The 19,038-nt window shown below is 45.7% G+C and overlaps 1 protein-coding gene across 1 annotated transcript in view; it reads left to right on the top strand.

Annotated features, from left to right (window-relative positions):
- Positions 1–19,038, top strand: part of NECAB2 (N-terminal EF-hand calcium binding protein 2) — a 92,346-nt gene that overhangs the window by 62,546 nt on the left and 10,762 nt on the right. The window contains exons 5-6 of the mRNA XM_017740820.1: positions 10,254–10,279; positions 12,959–13,056. Coding sequence (XP_017596309.1) covers positions 10,254–10,279; positions 12,959–13,056 — 124 coding nt within the window. The remainder of the gene's footprint in view (positions 1–10,253; positions 10,280–12,958; positions 13,057–19,038) is intronic.

Here is a 19,038-nt window from a genome sequence, read left to right as displayed (position 1 = left end):
TGAGCCGCTCGGCCGATCTAGGATCGCTCCCTGTGTGCCGGGGTGCAGCAGGATCGCTCCCTGTGTGCCGGGCACGGCAGGATCGCTCCCTGTGTGCCGGGGGGCAGCAGCCCTGCCCGAGTGCTCGCATCGCTCCGTAATGCTGTTGATTTTGTTGCTGCTTTTTTGCTGGCCAGGCTGGAAAAAACTCTCAGTAGTTCCCTGAGCAGTGGGTGGGAGCCCTTCCGGACAACTTTCTGTTCCTTTGGTTTTTAATGCACTTTACTGAGCACTCCACAACAGGAGGGCTACGCCGTGATTTTGTGAATGAGCATCACAGGCTGAAACCATTCTTTTCCTTCCTGATACTTATTTGATATTTTTCTGCAAAAAGGGAACCCATGTTGCACAAAACCGAAATAGTTACTGCAACTATCCCTGTAAAAGAGTTTACGTTCACAGCAGTCCAAATGCACCGTAAACATCTGGCATTTAAAAGTCTGTCTTGAGGCTGATCACTTTGAACAAGCCTGACAGCAAAATTGATGTGCCGTTAACTGCTGTATTTACTGCTCTTGAAATGCTTTTTGGGAGATGAAGAGCTGGGTTTACAAGCAGGCTGTGCTGCAGGATGCAGGCTGAAGACGCTCCATGGGACCAGGACGTCAAAATTAAGTAATCAGCTATTTCAATGCAACATGATGATAATATCCCAGAAAATCATGCTACATTTCCAAAATGGAGCTGGTGGGGACCCTGAGAGACCCTGAGAGCAAAGAAGTTGCCTGTGCTGCCTCTGTGCTGACCATGACGTGTCCAGCCCATCCTTCCAAGGACGACAGTCCCAGTTTTGCCTGGCGCTGTCAGGCGATGAAGATAATCAATACAGTAATCAGCAATTTAATAAATTTGAAAGTGCCATCCCTCCTAGCATCCCTCCTACCTAAGTTACTTGCAGGCTGTAATTAAACCTGCCTTCTCTTTTCTTTGGTGCACTTGTGGGCAGAGTGATATTTTTCAAGAAAAAGTCATCCATAAAAAAAAAAAAAAAGGAGGGTTTCCATGTAATTTATTAGGAATTTGGCACATGCAGAGAGTTGAAAATGTTTCGTACTGTACGAAATGTCTGTTTTACTGAAGGTGGTGACTGTGCTTAGAAACCATTGGATTAAGCTTAGTAAATTAGTGTGCTGCATTGATATATTTTTCAGGATATTAACTGTGCTGTTAGCAACAGGTTTTTTGTGTTATCATCTTGTTCAGAGTTTTTGTGAGCTTTTCAAGAGATTTTTCTTTGTGAGTGAGTGGTTAGAGGTTCTGGCCAACTGTGACAGCAAATCATGGAATGGTTTTACCAGGTACAGGGAATGATGCAAGAGGACATTGCCTTAATCCACCCAAAATTTTCTTCCTTGGGCAGAAACAACTCCACCAATCTTTGCTCTTAACATACAGATCCTGGGTGGTCCCAACTGGATATGGAAGGGGGAAAATCCCTCCCCTTGCCCACAGTGGAGTTGCAGAAGGCTGTGGTGCCCCAGCCACGGGCAGTGAGGTGAGAGGTTTTGTGAAGGGCAGCAGTGGGACTGCTCTGCCTTGGGCTTCTCCTGCACTCCCCAGAGTCCAGGGATTTGGGTTCATGATCAGGCCTCTGTGGAAAATTGTCCCTTGATGCTGCATTTTGGACGTTATTTTCTAGAAGTCATAGGGCAGGAAGGGCAGAGCCTCACGGATGCTGAGCTTGGTTCATTGGTGGTACCCAAACCCCAGTTCTGGAGCTGTGTGGCAAAGCAGGAGGGTGTGGCACCGACTGGCAGCCTGAAGTGCCATATTGCAGTTCCTGATGAATGAACTAACAAATGTCTGGTACTTCACAGGTGCCAGTTTACTGCTGCTGTCTTTTTTAAAAATGACATTTATTTCTCTTTTAACTAGCAAGAGCTTTGAGCGTGCTTTTCAACAGCATCCAGACCACTGTTTCATTTTTATCCATATTCAGTCACTTTTCCTGCTGCCCTTGATGATTAGAGCCGTGTGTTTTGTTCTGTCAAACACTTCACCACATAGAAAATGTTGTTTTGGTTGTCTTGAAACTACTGATGAAAGAAAGCATCTGGTCTGTGTCAGGGAGGGTTTGAAGCTTGGGACTTTCTGAGAATGGTGGAGAGGCAGCCGGGGTCTTCACTGGGCTGTTTCTGACACCAACCTGTTGCTGTACAGAGGCAATTGGGTTACTTGGAGGCTTGGCTTACTGTGACCAGTGCTTCATAAGTGTCTGTGGCTGCAGAATGCATCAGTATGCCAAGGGAGTGAGGAGCTGAACCGGCCTTGAAATACAGCAGCAATCTTTGAAAATGTGAAACTAGCAAATAATGTGTTATGTTGTGATGGCCTTCATCTTTATGGTAAATATTGAGTCCCTGAAAGGAAATGGAAGCTGAGTTGTGCTGCAAAAAGCAGTGTCTAATCCACCCCACTCGCCCTGACAAAGTGCCCATTCTGGTTTTATCAGCTGCACAAGCAAAAGCAGGAATATTCCTGTGAGCACACCACAGGCACACCAAGCCCAGCGTGTGTGTATGGAGCAGGCACATGGTCCAGGTTCCATGGGGTCAGCAGGGTCACCCCTGGGAGCCTCTGAGAGAACATGAGCTGTCATTGCAGAAGAGTTTCCCCATTTTTCAAAGCCAGGAAAACCCACACCAAAACCCTTTCCTTGAAGACTGTGATGAGTGTAAAACTGGGGTGGAAGTAAGGGGTTCTGCAAGAAGAAGTGGGGATGAATCCAAAAGAAGACCCGCACCTGAGATTTCACAGGATATTCTGCGTTGGAAGGGATCCACAGGGATTATTGAGTCCAGCTCCTCTGTGAATGGTCTCTTTGAGGATCAAACTCACAAGCTTGGTGTTATCAGCACCATGCTCTGACCAGCTGAGCTAATGAGGTCACAGTGGGCAGAGGCACCTTCAGCTGCTGCATCTACACTTGCCCTTGGATGGTTTGGGACTTCAGGGATTGTATTTAGCAAGTTCAGTAGCCTCCTCATGTCATTTTTATAACGTTTATTACTGCTACAAGATGAATGCAACTGTATTTGCAGGTCACTGGCTAGAGAACAGACATCTTCTCATCACATCCCTAATTACTGCTCGTGTGGAGTGCTATGGCAACTGCCTTTCTGCAGGGCATCTGTGCTCTGTATCACAGGCTTTTTTGGAGCAGATCCAGGCATTTTTGCCCCAAAGTGTGCCACCCATCTGGGAAGTTCAGCCTCATGACGTATCAATTAGGAGTCAGTGTTCAGTGCTAACCACCCTTCCCTCCCCCCCACCCTCCCCCTTTTCTTTTGCAATCAGATCTGGAGCAGGATTTGTAAAAGAGGCACCTTACTGTGGGTGTATGAAAGCACTTCTGAGCTAAACTCAGGCTCTGGCACGGTGGGAAGGATGCCAGTGGGCAGGTCTGCCTGTAAACCCTGCAGGTTGGGCTGTGCAGTGGCTGTAGGGTGCTGAGGCCCTTTGTTGAGGGGTGTGGCTGTCCCCAGGAGAGCTACCAGACACACTCAGAGATCTGCCATGAGGCTTCCATATCAAGGGGGAGGAGAAGGTAGTAAAGATCTTCTGCTGATCTCCCCCATCATAGCAGAAGATCACTGAAAAGAGCATCTTTGGTGATGCTGAAACCACAGATGTGGGTATCTGAGATGCTTTTTGTCTGGCTTGGGCAGGGGGAGCCCTGCCTGCCAGTGCTCAGCAGGGAACTGAGACCTCCTGGTTTCTCTCTGTGCTTCTACAGGCAGAGCAATTCCACTGTGGACTCCCTGTGTGACTCTGCAGAAGCTTCACAGGGTCTTGTTCTGTAGGGAGGGAACAGCCTTGAAGCAGGATGAACAAAGGACCGTGTTTTATCCTGAGCCTACCAGGTTTACTGTGCTTGTTTGTATTGAAGGTCAGTTCAGTTTACCTTGAAAAATCAGTGTTTTCCATATTACTGGCTTTTAATGAAGGCTCTGCTGCCCTGGTGCTCCAGAGGAGAGCACTCGGCGCAGAGCTCACAGCTCTGGGCACCAGCATTTCCAATGAACGTGGGCGTGTGGTTTGGAAAGTGGATCTGGGCAGTGTCTCAATTAATGAGAACCCAGATGGCTTATAAAGGCAAGAAGCTGCAGAGAAAGCCATGTGAAAATATTACTATTAAAATGTATTAAATACTGAAACATTACTATCCAGTGGACCTGAATGACGGTGTGCTGTGCAGCCCCAGTGCTGCTCACCTTCTGTCTTGCTGAGCAGAGAGCCACGCTCGTCACACAGTGTGGAAAGAAGCAAAACTGTCCCTGTCTTGATCCTCATCTGCCTAAATCCCAAGGAAAGATGTGCAACGAACAGGAAGGAACCCAGCCCCAGGTTTAGGTGAGCAGAACATCCTTGGGGGACACTAGACTTCAGCCTTCAAATGGTGAGTGAAAATCCTGTTTTATAGCAAGGGCAGGTAGGAGGAAAGAGACCATCTCTCAAAGTTTGCAGAATGTGTTATAAACCCCAAACTTGCACCACAGGTGATGAGACTGTAATCAAAGTTTATATGTGAAAACTTCATACAAAATCCTCCTTTTGCTTCTCTGTATTTCTGGGCAATTCTTTGTCCCTATTTTTTTTCCTCTGTGCTATCAGGGCTTTAGAGAAAAACATGTTTTGTTGCTGGGCTTTCAGAGGCCCTTACTGTGCTCACCAGGTGCTCAGTGATGGAGCATATGCTAAGGGAAAATAAAGTTGTTAGTTTTGCTTTAGAGAAGGCAGCATTTTTCTCCCCTGCAGGAGCCCCCATGGGAGCTGTTCTCCACAGGTGTTATCATCTAAATCATTGTGCTTCAGTGCTGGAAGTGTCCTGGTTAGGTGGTGATCCATGTGCACTCTGCAAAACTTTTCCTCTTTCATATAATGTGGATTTTGGGAGAAACCTCTGGAGTAAATGATAACCCCTGTGCCATCTCTTGCCTCATGGCTCTTCTCCATCCACTCTGGGAGTTCAAACATGTGGTACTTTCTGCCCTGCTGGAAAAAGAAAATACCTGCTGGGTTATTTCAGGCTCACTGCTCACTCTGTTTATTGCTGTACTGAATACAGAGCAGGGCAATAGTGCCTGCACCAGTATGTCATGCAAGAAACAGGGACATTTGGCAGCAGAAAAAGACCATCCTTAAAGTAAAGCCAGGTAGGCAGCAGAGCCCCAACTGCCAGTTTGCCACAGCTAAAGCAATTAAAGACAAACCTGATACATGTTCTGAATCCTTCTCTGCCTGTGTCTTTCGAAGCTGCAGGTGGCTGGATGTCCTTCTGGTTGTGGACAGCCTTGGCATATGGTTTCTGCTGTTTCTTTGCAATGTGGCACACCAGACTTTGGAAGTCCTTTTTTAAGTCATACCATAAGAGTGGTTTGGGGGTTTTTTTAAGCAAGCAGATGGGTAAAGGGGAGGTACTTGGATTGGTCTTGGGAAGGATTTACCAGGATTCACCAGAAGATACAAGATGGGCTTGGAAAGTGGTTTAATTCTTTAGAATTAAAGTTATTCAGCTCCTGGCTGGCATCCAGTATTTGGTATTTCTCATGCTCTGCCTGGAATAATTTCTCTCTCTGTGGGGCTTGTGTAAAAAATATTTCATTGAGTCAGAAACTAATGATCAGAAGTGACCATCTGTGACCCCTTAGTAGGCATCTGGATGCATATTTGCCACTTCTGAGGTGTTGAGATACCACAGCACTGTTGCTGATGGGACTAGAAGCCTTTTCATCAGATACAATAATATTTTCCATCTGCACTTGTTGTTTTTTAGTCTTTCCTAAATGAAAATGAGTTCTGCAGGTGGCTAATGCTAGAGGATAATTTGTTTCCGTGCTCGTTTGAAGCCTTGTGGCAAACCCAAAGCTGCAAATAAAAGATGGAAATAAAAGTAGAACGTGATTTCAGGAAGGAACCATCCATTTTCTGTGCTGGTGAAGTGACTAAGCCGTGTGGCTGCTGATGCAAACCTTTCATCTGCCCAAGGAAAAGGGTTGTTATCTTCAGCTGAAGCTGATCGGGCACCGAGCAGCATTTGAGCAGCACATCCAGGCAGATATTTGCATGAGAAACATGAAGATGAGACTTTGATGTATTTGCAACTTCTGAATTCCCATTATGTTTTTGATTGTACTGCCTGTTGGGAGTGACTGGGACACCTTTCCTTTGGCTGAGCTGAAACCCAGGAAGAGAATTTCATGCCCCGCTCCTCCACATTATCTTTTTCAGTCTGAGATAACTTTTTCTCTCCTCTCTTTATTCGAAGTCTGGAAAAATATGTTAATGACAGCACATCAGACTTAGGGAGGCAGGGAGATGCTGGGAAAGAGAGGGAGAGAGGCTGGATTGCAGACTCCTGGCTGTGTTTGTTGGAAGGAACCTCTGCAGGTCAGCAGCAGCACTGGACCAGGACATCCCTGACTTTGCCATGCTGAGACCTCCTGGGATGTTCTCTGGGTAACCCCCTCCTGTGCTGTGCTCCCCTGGGCTTGCTTATTAAGAGCTAATCCAAATAATCATCACGGGGAATTTCCAGAAATATTTCATTTTCCTGGTGGAAAACACTGATTTGCTTTAGCAAAGTGTTAGGCTGGATCTGGATCGATTAGTTGGATGTTCTGACCCAAGACCTGGATGTTGCATGGTACCATCACCCACCCAGAGGTCTGGCTGCTGGGATGCTCAGCTTGAGGCCATAATCCTTGGGCTGTTGGACACCTGCTGGACACAGGTCCTCTGCCTGAAGGTGCTGCTTCCTGGGATAAAGTCTCAAAGATGGCATCATGTTTCAAGAAAGGTGGGTACAGGAATAAAAAAGATTTACAAACTGATGGAAAAGCAGCAGAGTCAGTACAGGACAGCTCTGTTAAAAGCCTGTCCACAGACAATCTGCAACCAGGGACATGGCAAGGGAAAGATGTGACTTCCCAGGGGTCCTCGTTAGCTCTAGTGCTCATCAAACCACAGTTTAACTCTGGGTGGGGCTTTGTGGGGAGAAATGTATTTCTTTTTGGAGTATGCGGGAGGCACAGCCATTACTCTGGGCAGCCTCTTGCTCCTACGAGTCATGCATCAGTAATTACTCCCTGGGCAAGTTCACTTAATTAATCCCACTGAGGGGATGCTCTCAGCATGGTCATTGCTCTTTAAACTCCTGCTTACACAGGAGGAGTATCATGCTTAGAGGTCTTTTCTTTTTCTTTGAAATAGTTGGATATGAACCAGGAGAGAAAACTATTTCCCCATTGCCAGTATGTTTATCTGGTCAAATGATCCCAGTGTATTTAAATGGAGGGAGTGGTGAGCAATAAACAGTCCTTTTTTGTGGCCAAAGTAGTTCATGGCTTGGGCTCTGCCTTTTCAGAAGGTGATCTAGGTTGAAATCTGAGCTCTTGTGTTTGCTTCCTACTTCTGTTGGAGCAATTAGGTCCCAAATGGCAAATGGAGGATCTCCAAAGTATATCTTTGCCTTGGAAGGTAACCTCAAAGGGTGCACATCCCCAGCAAGACTGGGGATGCAGGGTTGTGCTGCTCCATGCTAGAGCCTCATTGGTTGGCAAATAGAGAAAAGGCCTGGATTTTCAAAAAGACTTGGATTTTCTTGATTTTTTTTTTTCTCCTTTGAAAGGCAGACTTTTGTTTTGGAATGAGATCAGATAGATATGGTCTCTACTTTGCAGAAAAAATTGTACGACAGAAAGCTTTAATAATTCTTTCATTTCTACTTAAACTTCATTACATTCTGCTTAGTTAGTTGGGTTACGGCTTCAATAAGCTCCTGAATTAGTCATATTATTGATGCAACAAAAAAAATCAAAAGCTAATTCACAGCCAAGTGTTCTGGTACTTGAAAGGCTTCTTTCATTTTTTTCCTGGAAACATGAGAACAACTTGTGATTTTTCTTTTTAACTTATTGTTGTAAACAGGAATGTTGAATGTTTGGCACCTGAAAAAAAATTGGTAACTAATGCTCACCTAAATATTATTCTGCTGAAGGGTTTTGTGATATGTGATTGCTCCAAAAATACCCTCTGAACGGCAGCTCTGGGATGAAGGGTTGGGGATGACAAGGGAGCTCGTCAGGAGCCAGAACCTCCCATTTCACAAGGCCTGAACCCCAGTTCCTGAATATCTGCATAATAAAAATCCCTACTGGTATAACCCATGGTGGGGGTTAGATACTGAAGCATTAAACCACCAGATCAGCTTGTAAATTGTTTTGTAGCCAGGTGTTGCACATGGCTTGTGCTGTGCAGCTCCCAAGCTGGGCCAGAAACCCCCCTGTAACAGCGGTGGGGATGTGGCTCTGTGTCAGCGATGTTCCCAGCAGGCAAACTCCTGGGGGATGGAAGCAGCCTGCTCAAGTACCCATTGATTTCTCCTTACAGTTTTTCATCTGAACATTATCATATTTCTTATTAAGTCAGCTTGTGGCTTCAGTAATTTCTTTCATTAGGCTTATTCTGAAGGCAAGATGACTTAAAATTAAAAGCAACTTCTCAGCCGAGTTAACATTCAAGCACAATTAAGTTAAATCTTACACTGGCAAGATGTGAGGAAATAAAAGACCAATTTTGGCAGCAGCAGATCAATTATTACAATGCAGAATCACAGGGAATACAATAATAGGTTGGTTTTTTTCTCAGTAACATGCCCTAGCTGCAAACCCATAACCACGTCAGTAGGTGTTTATAAACAATAACTGTCTTCTGAAAGATATTATTGAAACACTTCGTGGGTGATGCTGATGTAAAAGCTACTCTTATGCATGTGACTGAAAGCAGCATTTGACTTCCCAGGCTGTGTGCTGAGAGAGCTTTGGTGAACAACCAGCTGTGGTCCTGAGGCTGTGCCAGCGCTGGAAATGCATCTGCTGGGGGTCTCACCTGAATTCCTCTGCTGCTGCATTGCTGAAGCTCCGTGCTGGCAGTCACTTGCTGCCAAAGTGCTGTGCTCTGCCAAAGCTCCTGGGATCAGGAGTGACTCTGTTGCACAGCGTTTTGTATCTGTGTATTCAGTGGATTTGGCCATGAGAACACCTAGTCAGGGAAGCTGAGCCCACAGCATTCCCAGAGGCTTTTGTAGGACTCAGGGAAGTAATTCCAGGGTTTGAGGAAGATGATAAGTCTCCAAGAGAATGAAGATAAAGTAGTGCAAAAGCTCATTTTGCAGAGAGAGGCGTGTGCTGCCCACCCTGCCACAGCAGCCACCCCTGCAGGTGTGTCCTGCACCACCAGTGTCCTGCACTCGAGACAAGAGGTGACTTCTTTACACCATGACAGGCATCGCTTACCCAAAAGGGGGTGTGATTCAGCACCTCGTGCTTTTTCTCACGAGCTCGAGACATTTGTGTTTGCCTTGATTTGGACATCAAGGCAGGGCTGCAGGAGGATGCTGTCAGTGAAACCCCTAATCCACTTATGCTGGCAGGTTAGACAGAGCAGGGATGAGTTTAGTTAAAGATATAAAGATATTTATATTCCAGGATATAAGTGGATTGATAAAATATAATTCTATTAAGAGATTGTTCCAGTCCTTGAATGGCACTAATGATTGTGTGGGAATAGGAGGCACAGAGAGATTAGCAGCAATCTTTATTTCCCAAGCAGGTTGTCTGTTGAGATGTTGTTATGTAAACTAAGTGTTCATGTGTTAAGAAGTAATCATGCAATTTTGTCTGGAGAGAGTCCCAGGCAAGAGCTGCTTCGTAAGGACAGAATTAGGAGAATTGGTCCATCAAGAAAAGTACATTTTGCAAATTTTTATTCTGAGTAAATGGGAACAAACACATTCCTGTGCCATATCGAGTGCCTCACCAGGGTGTTGCCAGGCTGGATGTTTGTAAGGAAGTCAGAGGAGTTGATGTGCCAGGTGTGCTGGGTCTTCCTTGGACAAAGGTCTCCCTGTGGTGGGGGATGTACAAGTACCCATTTTCCCCTCAGGCAATAGCCAAAACAACTTGTGAACCTATTCCAGCTGCACAGATGCTGAAGTTGCTCTGAGTGGCACAAACCCTTCTCTTCTCCACAGGCTGTCCCCACTGGTGGCTGGGGGATGCTGAGGGGGAGGGGGATGTTGCAGGAGGGCATCTGGAGTTAAGCCCATGGGAATTCTACCTGTAGCCTTCATCTGTCCTGTACATTAAAACTGTCTTTCTCTCTCTCTCTTTTTTTTCTGCTTCCTCTCCTGCCTCCTTCTCCCCCTCTTCCAGCAATGTGGACACCAAGGAGCTGTGTGGTGAGTGCAGTCCCTCTTTTTGGGCAAAAGCAATCACTGTGTGCACGAGGGCCTTCGAAGGGTGTGTGAAACCCAGTACAGAGCTTGCAGTGCTGTGGCAGCTGTGGAGCTGGGGGATCTCAGCCCTGCTGCTGCTCTGCCCCTTATTCCACAGGAAAATTGGCAAAACTTTTTTCATTTTCTTGCAGCACAAATGGGGTCAGAGCTAAGTGAAGCACATGGATCCCGTTCAATAACAAGCGGGAGTTTAATTTCTGGAGATGTCATGGCTTCCAGCTTCGCTCTGAAGTTCAAAAAACCCATCTCCCTCTGCAATACCTGTAACATGTTTCTCCCTAGGCCAGCCTTCATGTTTCCCAGCAGGCTGCCTGAGAGGTGCTGTACCTCCCACAGCTTGCCAAAATTAAAGGCTGAACAGAAAATCTGTGATAATATTTTGTCCCACACCTTGACCAGAAAGAGAATATTTCCTGCTGGGATTTCTGAAGGGCTTTGCCTCACTAGGAGGTGACTCAAGCTGCTCACTCAGGTGTATTTTGCTATGGATGCTTGTTATTTGGAAATGTTTCCTTCACCCCAGCTTTTTGGGAGGAAATAGGGAGAGAGGCATGTGGCCTTGCAGAGAGCTCATCCACCTCTTCTCCTCCCCTCCTGTGCCAGGATGCAGAACATATAAAATCACCTCAGCAGGTCTTCACCATTTACCTTCATCACTTTGCCACTAATTATAGCCTTTGGAAGTCTGTCTGGGAGTGGGTTGTGCAGACAGAGATGGGGTTACTGGGTGCCTGTGCCAGCACCAGGCAGTTACTGCTCATCCTGATCCTTTAAAGACCTCTCTGTCCATAGGTGTGTCTGCACCAGGACATTGTCCAGGGTTTCTCTCTGCTGGTGTACTCAACCCCTGCCCACACCATTTTGAGCATCCAAGCTGGCAGCAAAAGCAGCAACATTTCCCCTTTCCACTGATTATTCCTGCTTGTCCTTGTTTGGGTATGCAAGAAACGAAGATTTCCATAAAATCCTTTTGGTCTGCTGATGATATGATGGGCTTGTTCCTGTCACTCCATTCTTATTGCACTGGGTCTCCTTGCCAGCTGACCCAAGAAATCAAACCCCCACAGCTTGCACCATCAACTTTGCCAGGAAATCCAGCGGTACCAATGGCATTGTTTGACCCCAATTGGCTTTCTCCATCACTCTGATAAAATCAGAAAATTACGTGGCTGTCACCCAGCGTGATCCCATCTCGCTGCCTCTCCCAGGGGTGAAGCTGCCAGGACAGAGGGGAGATAAACCATCACCTCCTGTGGAAAGCTGGGGGAAGCCAGAGAAAGGATCAATCAGCACAAGTTCCTGCCTAGATCTGTTATCTGCTGAATACCTGCCCTTGCCTGTGATTTATTTGCTTGCTTCTCTTCTAAGTATTAAACATAAACCCCCAGTTTGTCTAAATGGGAGCTGTGGTGTCTCTCTTGAAATGAGTTGTGTATTATAAGATGTTGAGAGTATCTTAAAAGGCATTTCTTGAGCCCTGCAGCTTTGCACGAATGAATAACACTAAAGCAGCAGAGCTGAATACTTTGTTAAAGTCAACTCTGTTCTCCTCCCATGTGCCCCTTGGTCAGTGTCAAGGGCTGTGCTGTGCCCACAACAGCTCATTTCTCCTGAGATGGATGGGTCCAGCTTGTTGTTTCAGGACTTAGAAAATGTCTTTACCTTTCAGCCCTGCTCGATTTTTCTTTTCCAGGTAGGAAGGAAAACACAAACAAACACGCTGCAATGAGAATAAGCTGTTTGGCTTATCGTGGAACAGCTGCTGTCAGACACGCTGTGACATTCTGGTTTCTGCCAAAATCTTCTTCCCTTTGGATATGTTCTCAGACTGTAAATAGCTATAGGCACTTCTAATTAAGCCAAGAAAACCTAATTAGTGGGGTTGTTTCCTGAAGTCTCTGCACTCCACAGAGATGTCACCTCAGTGTGAAGCTCCATGTCCTAGTGCTGAGGAATGGCCCCGGCAGCTTTTAAGGAGCAGCTTTTTGCTGTGCTCTGTGTCACTCACCAGAAACAGGGGAAGGATAAGGATGGCACAGAGAAAGTGTGGCTCCTTCTCTGTGGAGAACACGTGATTTCGGGCCCAGCTTGCAGCTCTGTTCTCTTCCTTTCAAGGCATATTTTACTCCCAGAAGCCTATTCAACCTGTGATGGTGGGTTGAGGTGCAAATGTGATAGGAATGTAGGGAACGATGTAAGGCCAGTCTCAGCTCATATGAATTGGGGTGAACCGGGGAAGTATTTGGATGCTTTGAGTGGCAAAGAATGTCAAGGGGGATTTCTTCTGAGACTTCTCCCTCCGTGCCAGCAGTAGGAGGGAGAGAGACCATATAAAATCAAATGCAGAAGTAGGTGTAGAAATAAAGACCCTGATGAATTCTTTTCAGTGGGAATTACTGGGTCTTACATCTCCTTTTTGCAATGGTCCCAAACTTCATGGGAATCACACCACTTCCCATCCCTTCAGGACAAATTCTGACTTTGACTGAAGATAAAGAGTATAAAAATATACCTGGAACCATCCTCTCAGGTTTATCTTACCACCAATAGTAAATCTTGCTGTGCTGTGTGGCCTCAAGTTACATTAACATGTTCCCATCATGTTTCTCTTGGTTTTCCCAGACTATTTTGCTGACCATATGGGAGACTATGAAGATGTTTTGGCCTCCCTGGAGATGCTGAACCTCTCCATCCTGAAGGCCATGGACTACACCAAACGGGTGAGTTCTCCTTCCTGCACCTCGAGTTTCACAGGCACAGAGTGAGCACTGTAAATGTCGCATTAAAGAGCACATAAATCTGAAAGGTCCTCATCCTCTTCAGCAGTGCTGTGTGCTCCTGCTCTGCAGACAGCGTGGCCTCTTGGTCTCTGGGGTGGGATTTTGAATGCATGAGTTGCTGTTAGCATCACTGACAGGGCTTTTAGAAACTTCACATGATAGAGCTGCCTTTAAATCCAGCTTCCATCTTGGAAGGCATCCTGCTTTCCAAATACAGTTGCTCATGTATGAAGCTGCTGTATTAGAAACTAGAGGGCTGTGTGTTTGAAGGACCACAGAAGAATCATGCAAGCACCAAAACTGAGATATAATGCCCTGTTTTACAAGTGCAAAGTAGCCCTAAGTCTTAAAAAAATCCATCATGTATATTAATGATACTGGACTATTATAGACACTGACAGTGATCAAGAAGCATATTGAAGTTCATTTATGAATACCTAGAAAATCTGAGCTGATGTACCATATAAACATCCCTGCAGAGAGGTGCACCGCTCATTTGTTGTCTTACCAGGATGAGAGAAGTGTTCATAGAGGTTTAGTTCCTTTGAAATAATTTTCCTGTCTTTCCATACCACTTAATAGTGCAACTGGGCTGTATCAATGATATTTATTGCCTCAGGACAATCAATCCTTTCTCCCACTTCCACCTTCAACCGCATTTGCATTGTTCTTTTGTGCCACGATGAATAGAAAGCATTTTTCCTCTTCACTGGTGAGCAGTAAGGTGGTATGCTGAGGACCAAGCCAAGGAGAAACGAGTTGTAAGGACTTCCCAATCCAACTACAGCCCTCCTGCAAGCAATCCAGATTGAAATCTTCCTTCCATTTATCTTTGAAGCTAAAGGAGAAACTCAAATTACTCCACATTAAAGAAGTGACAATGATAAGAAGTTTTAGGGGTTAGAATGGGAAATAGCAAATTTCTCTCCCCTCTTGCTGCTGAGTAAAGAGCCTTATTTCCTTGCTTAATCGAAATCCATCCCTTTTGATGTTTGTGAGGAAGGCAATATGGAAGGTGAAGGCACATATTTAAGATGTTGATGTCTTGCCATAATAAATTAAAGACAAAAGTCTTTGGCCAAGCACTGATCTGTCTGAAGTGTTAGTGATTTTTTTATCAACATTATGAAAGGGTGAAAAAAATCAGGACAAGAGTAATAGTTCATTTTTTACAATTAAGTTTCTGTGTCTGTTCATGTCTCATTTATATTCATTATTAGCAATTTTCATGACCATCAGGTTTGCCAACTACGTATTTCAAATAAATGTTAACATGCCAATAGAGGTTTTAGTAATTCATTCCAGCTTGCTGTTCGTGATGCCTTCCACCACTGCTTTTTCATGTGATGTGAATATAAATGACTAACTCTTCCTAATATTTTGCAAGAGGAAGATGGTCTATTCCCTGCTTATAAATTAGGCATCTGAGCATTTGGGTATTACCTTGCATGAGACATCTGCAGCAGAAGTAGGGCGGTTATTCATAATCCCAGTCCACTCCTAAGAAGAACACCTTTATCCCTCCTTGATTTAGCAAATTGTGGCAGGATTCATCTGCCTTAATTGCAACAGGTCAAGGTCATTTACCTAAACCTGAGCTGGTCACTTCCATCATGATTTTGTGGAGAGAAACAAGGAGATCTGGAGCACTGAAGTCACCTTCCTCCCGTGACACTGAAGGATCACAACACTTCATCTCAAATGCAGACATTTTCCAAGCCAGTCGAGGGAATGCTGCCCCAGCATCCTCCCATCCCCTCATTTTATCAGCCTGTGGGGTGCACTGCTCTTCCCTGCCTGGCAGATTTTTGGCAAGGGAGCAAGCAGAGCAAGACTCCATCACAGAGAGGAGCTGGCAAAGAAGTATTTAATGAAAAGCACTGTTCCCCGCTGTGATTTTGTGAACAAAGTGGTACAAACCTCATCAATGAATTATTCAAAGGCAGGCACTTTGTTCAGGTAAAGAAGCAAGGGAAAATAAAACCCAACAGAGAACAAGCTGTTGTGAGTGGTAGAGAAACTCGTCTCCAGTGTCCAAACAGGATACATTTGGTTTGGAAGGAACTTAAAGCTCATCAAGTTCCACCACTTTGCCATGGGCAGGGACACCTTCCAGTAGACGAGTGGAGCTCAAAGCCCCACCCAGCCTGGCCTTGGACACCTTCAGGCATGGTGCAGTCTCCTTCCACCCCATCTCCTCCCTATGTGATGCTGTAATCAAGGGTCCCATGCTGATGGGGTAGCAGGATGTTTAAAAGATTTATACATTTAATATATGTTTTTATAAACACTGGAAGAGATGAAGGATGGCCAAAGCAGCAGGTTTTGGTAGAGTCAAGCGTGGTTTTGTGCCCCCTGATGCTCGAGCCTGTTGCTGTCCCTACACCTTTTCTTGTGGCCAGACCCTGCAAAGGGCTGGGTGATGATGCTGAGCATTGTGACTTGTGAGCAAACTGTTTTGCTTGTGAGATGCTCCTGCTTCTCCATAATAAAATACACATTTCCTAAGCTGGAGAACACTATTGATCATTTAGGAGAGCTCCTATTTCCTCCCTTTCAAACAATGTATTGGGGCAAATGATAAATGAAGCCCAACTTTCTTCTGTGCTGTCTTTCTGAGAAGTGCCAGCTGATGAGAGGGCATGGAGAACCATGGTATTTAATTGCTGTTTATATTTCTCACCTTTAAAGACAACTTATTATTTCTTGCTCATAAAAAGAGAAAGCAGCAATTATCTCATGCTGGAAGAGCTCCTAAAGTATCAGCAGTAATTAGATTCGGTAGTGGAAGGTCTCACACAGCAAAACAAAATCTGTCATTGTAATTATTTTCCAATACAGTGATGTCCGTGCCGCGTTGAAATGACTGCCAGTGACAATTGGAAATGCAAAGTTAAATTGGAGAGAAAGGAAATGAACTTTTGGGTTCTAAATAAAGCTGACAGCAGGAGATGTTCTTATATAATTCTCTTTTACTGTTGTATAGTGCAGTCAGCAAATATCAAAACCAACATGACTGGGAAGGATGTGGTTTGTGTCCAGTGTTGGAGGGCATGTGTGGTATGGTGGGAGCTGGGAGAGCAAAGCCAGGTTGGTTGCTGTCCCTCCCCTTCCCCCTGACTCCCCTGCCTTAGGGGACAGTGTGGGACAGTGCCCACCCAAAGCTTCCACCATCCCTGCCAGCCTCCAGGGTGATAGGGAAAGTGCCCAGGGGTGGCAGATGTGGTGTTTACCACTGCACATCCTCACCCAGACCCCCCTGGAAATGTGACTTAGCTTGGTAAAAAAACAGTGTGCGTTTTGGAGCCTGAGAGGTCCAATTATCCTTGTTCCTGTCAGGTCCAGCTTCCACTGCCAGCTGCACTGGGATTGCTCCTGCTCCCATCTTCTGCCAATTAAGCATTTTGCAGGACTGACCATGCAAGCATCAGCAAGGCTGACCTTAACTGGTGAGGCAAACTTTAAAAGCAAGCTGCAAAGAAATCCAAAAAATGCTGAGTGATGAACATCTTCAAGGATGAAGCAGCTCAGATTTAAAGTCAAATCATTCCTTCCTGGGGATGCTCCTGTTGGGCAGCAGACAGGTCCAAGAAGCACTGGTGGCTGACCTCGGGGCATTCCCTGTCCCAGATGGAAGGTGGGTGCTTGGAAAGCAAAATTACCCAAAATTGGAGCTGAAATTGCAACCCTCCTGCACATGCCAGAATGAGACTGGCTTCAGGGAAGAGTAGGGTACAGCAGGAAGGATTTATGGAGCAGGCCTGAGCATCTGAGTGTGGCCCTGGACCAGCCTCTGCTTGGTGTTCAGCATCATCTTTGGTCCTGGAGAGAGAGCAAAGAGTTTTACTCCTCGCTTGCTCGCTGCCAGCTCCACTGGCAGTTATCTCATTTAATGGACCTGGAGAGGAAATATGACCAAGTGGTGACACAACACACCCCCTGAGAGCCTTTTCCTGTCGGGGTGACAAACACCACGAGTCTTATGGGCTGGCACTGTACTCAAAGCAGCTGCAAATGTATTTTCCCCTGAGAATCATTATTTAGATGAGAGAATATGTAAATCATAAAGGGAAAACTGAGTGCACTGACCTTCAATACCAGCTGCTGCTGCTGCTCCATCAGCAGCAGTAGGGAGCTCAGAGGTATCTACACACAGGTGAATAGGTTTGCATATTATTCGTGAGTTAAATTGTTCCTGCATCAATCCACCCTTCTTGTCTCTGCTTTGTGAGATGTAATTGCAGTGAACAGGAGATGCTGAGTTCCTGGGGCTTGGTGGAGGTGCTGCAGCAGATGTACTCTCCCTGCTGCTGGTGCCAGGCTGGCCGTGGGTCTCCCCCAGTTTTCAGCCCCCAGCAGCAAACTGCAAACTGTGCTTGTTTGAGCAGCTCAGTTACAGCCCCAGAGCAAGAACCATCTGCCAGCAGTCTTGGATGCTAAAAATGGTGGATGTTATTTTTTGTTTTATAGCACAGCCAAGATCAGCAATTTAGAGTGCTCTTATTTGCATTCTTACCTGCCAAACTAAAGCTTGCCAAAAGTGATATTGCTCTTTTTTACGTGATGACACCTCGAGATAAAATAGTCAGTAGAACTAATACTCAAAAAGAACCTTTTCCTCCCATCCTCCAGCTAATCCTTTATCTCAGCCTTTCATTTAACCTGAGCAGGTTTTCTCCTGCTCTGCTGAATGAATGTGGTGCTCACACTGAGGGTGTCAGGTTCCTGGGGCAGGGCTGTGCCGTGTCGGGTGACAGACCCGTGGCAGGGTGGAACAGCAGCACAGTGGTGGCTGTTCTGGGTTGTACCCAGCCCAAGCAATGTGAGCTGCTCATGGCTTCTCACAGATCTCATGTTCTGGCCTTGGCTCGTGGTGGTTACATGAACAACAGCTGAAGACTTCTAGTTTGGGTTTGAAGTCTGGGGGGTACCACTCCGTTGCAGCACATCAGTTGTTCCATATTCCCTCCTGGGTGATTCATATTCTATCCCACGCCAGTGTCTCCTTTGGAGAAACACTGCTCTCTCTTCCTTGCTGCTGAACACGGGAACAGCTTGTCTCCTGGTGCTTTGTACCTGCCTGAACCCCAGGAGATCCTGCACAACTTGTCATGTTCCCCCTTGGAAGCATTTGGCTCTTCTTTAGGGGTCAGGTTGTTTGCTCAAATGACCAGTTTGCCTTTTCTGGGGGGCTCAGAGCATCATCCATCCTCACCTTTGCAGTGTCTGCCCTGATGGGGAGAGAGTGGTTTTGGGGATTATCAACTGCTTTTCTTTTCATATTCTTGGATGGGTGATTTTATAACACGACAGCTCTGAAACACTCCTATGATGCAGTTAAAGATGTAATCAAGGTGAATGGCTGTGTCTGAAAAAAGAAAAGCATGGTGATGGGTCAATGAATTGGTAAAGGTTGAGTCAACTCTCCATGTGTTTTGAATGACACATCTCTGAACAATTTTTGTATCAATTTTGATAGCAAAAAACAGATGTTGATTTCTGGAAGAGTTATGGAACTTTATAGTTGAAGAATAATCTGAAAGGAAAGGAGGTGCATTTGTTTAGCTTCACAGAAAGCATTCCTGCAACTCTTCTCTGAAACTGACTTAAGAAAATATTGCACCACAAATTAAAACAAAATGTGCTGCTTCAGTTCTGCAAGAACTGAATTTTACCCAACTTTTCTGTTCAGACTCCAGACCAGAAAGCCGCTTCTCCGTGCAATGCCATCCGGAGAGATTTTCTTGCCAGCTTTGCAGGGCTGTGCATGATATCCAGCTGGGCTGCCAGACTGTGGGGAGCAGGGACTGGCAGGGAGATGAATCTTAAGGCCTCTCTTGGAACTTATTTTTAGAAGAGGATCCTCATTCACTGCTCTTCTTCTTGTCTGTTGCTGCAAAGTTCACGTCCTTCCATTCTCTC

Source organism: Corvus brachyrhynchos, unplaced genomic scaffold (assembly GCF_000691975.1).
Source record: "Corvus brachyrhynchos isolate BGI_N302 unplaced genomic scaffold, ASM69197v1 scaffold26, whole genome shotgun sequence".
Classification (NCBI taxonomy): Eukaryota; Metazoa; Chordata; class Aves; order Passeriformes; family Corvidae; genus Corvus; species Corvus brachyrhynchos.
The sequence above is the reverse complement of the archived record's forward strand: the minus strand, read 5'-3'. Positions and strand labels throughout refer to the sequence as shown.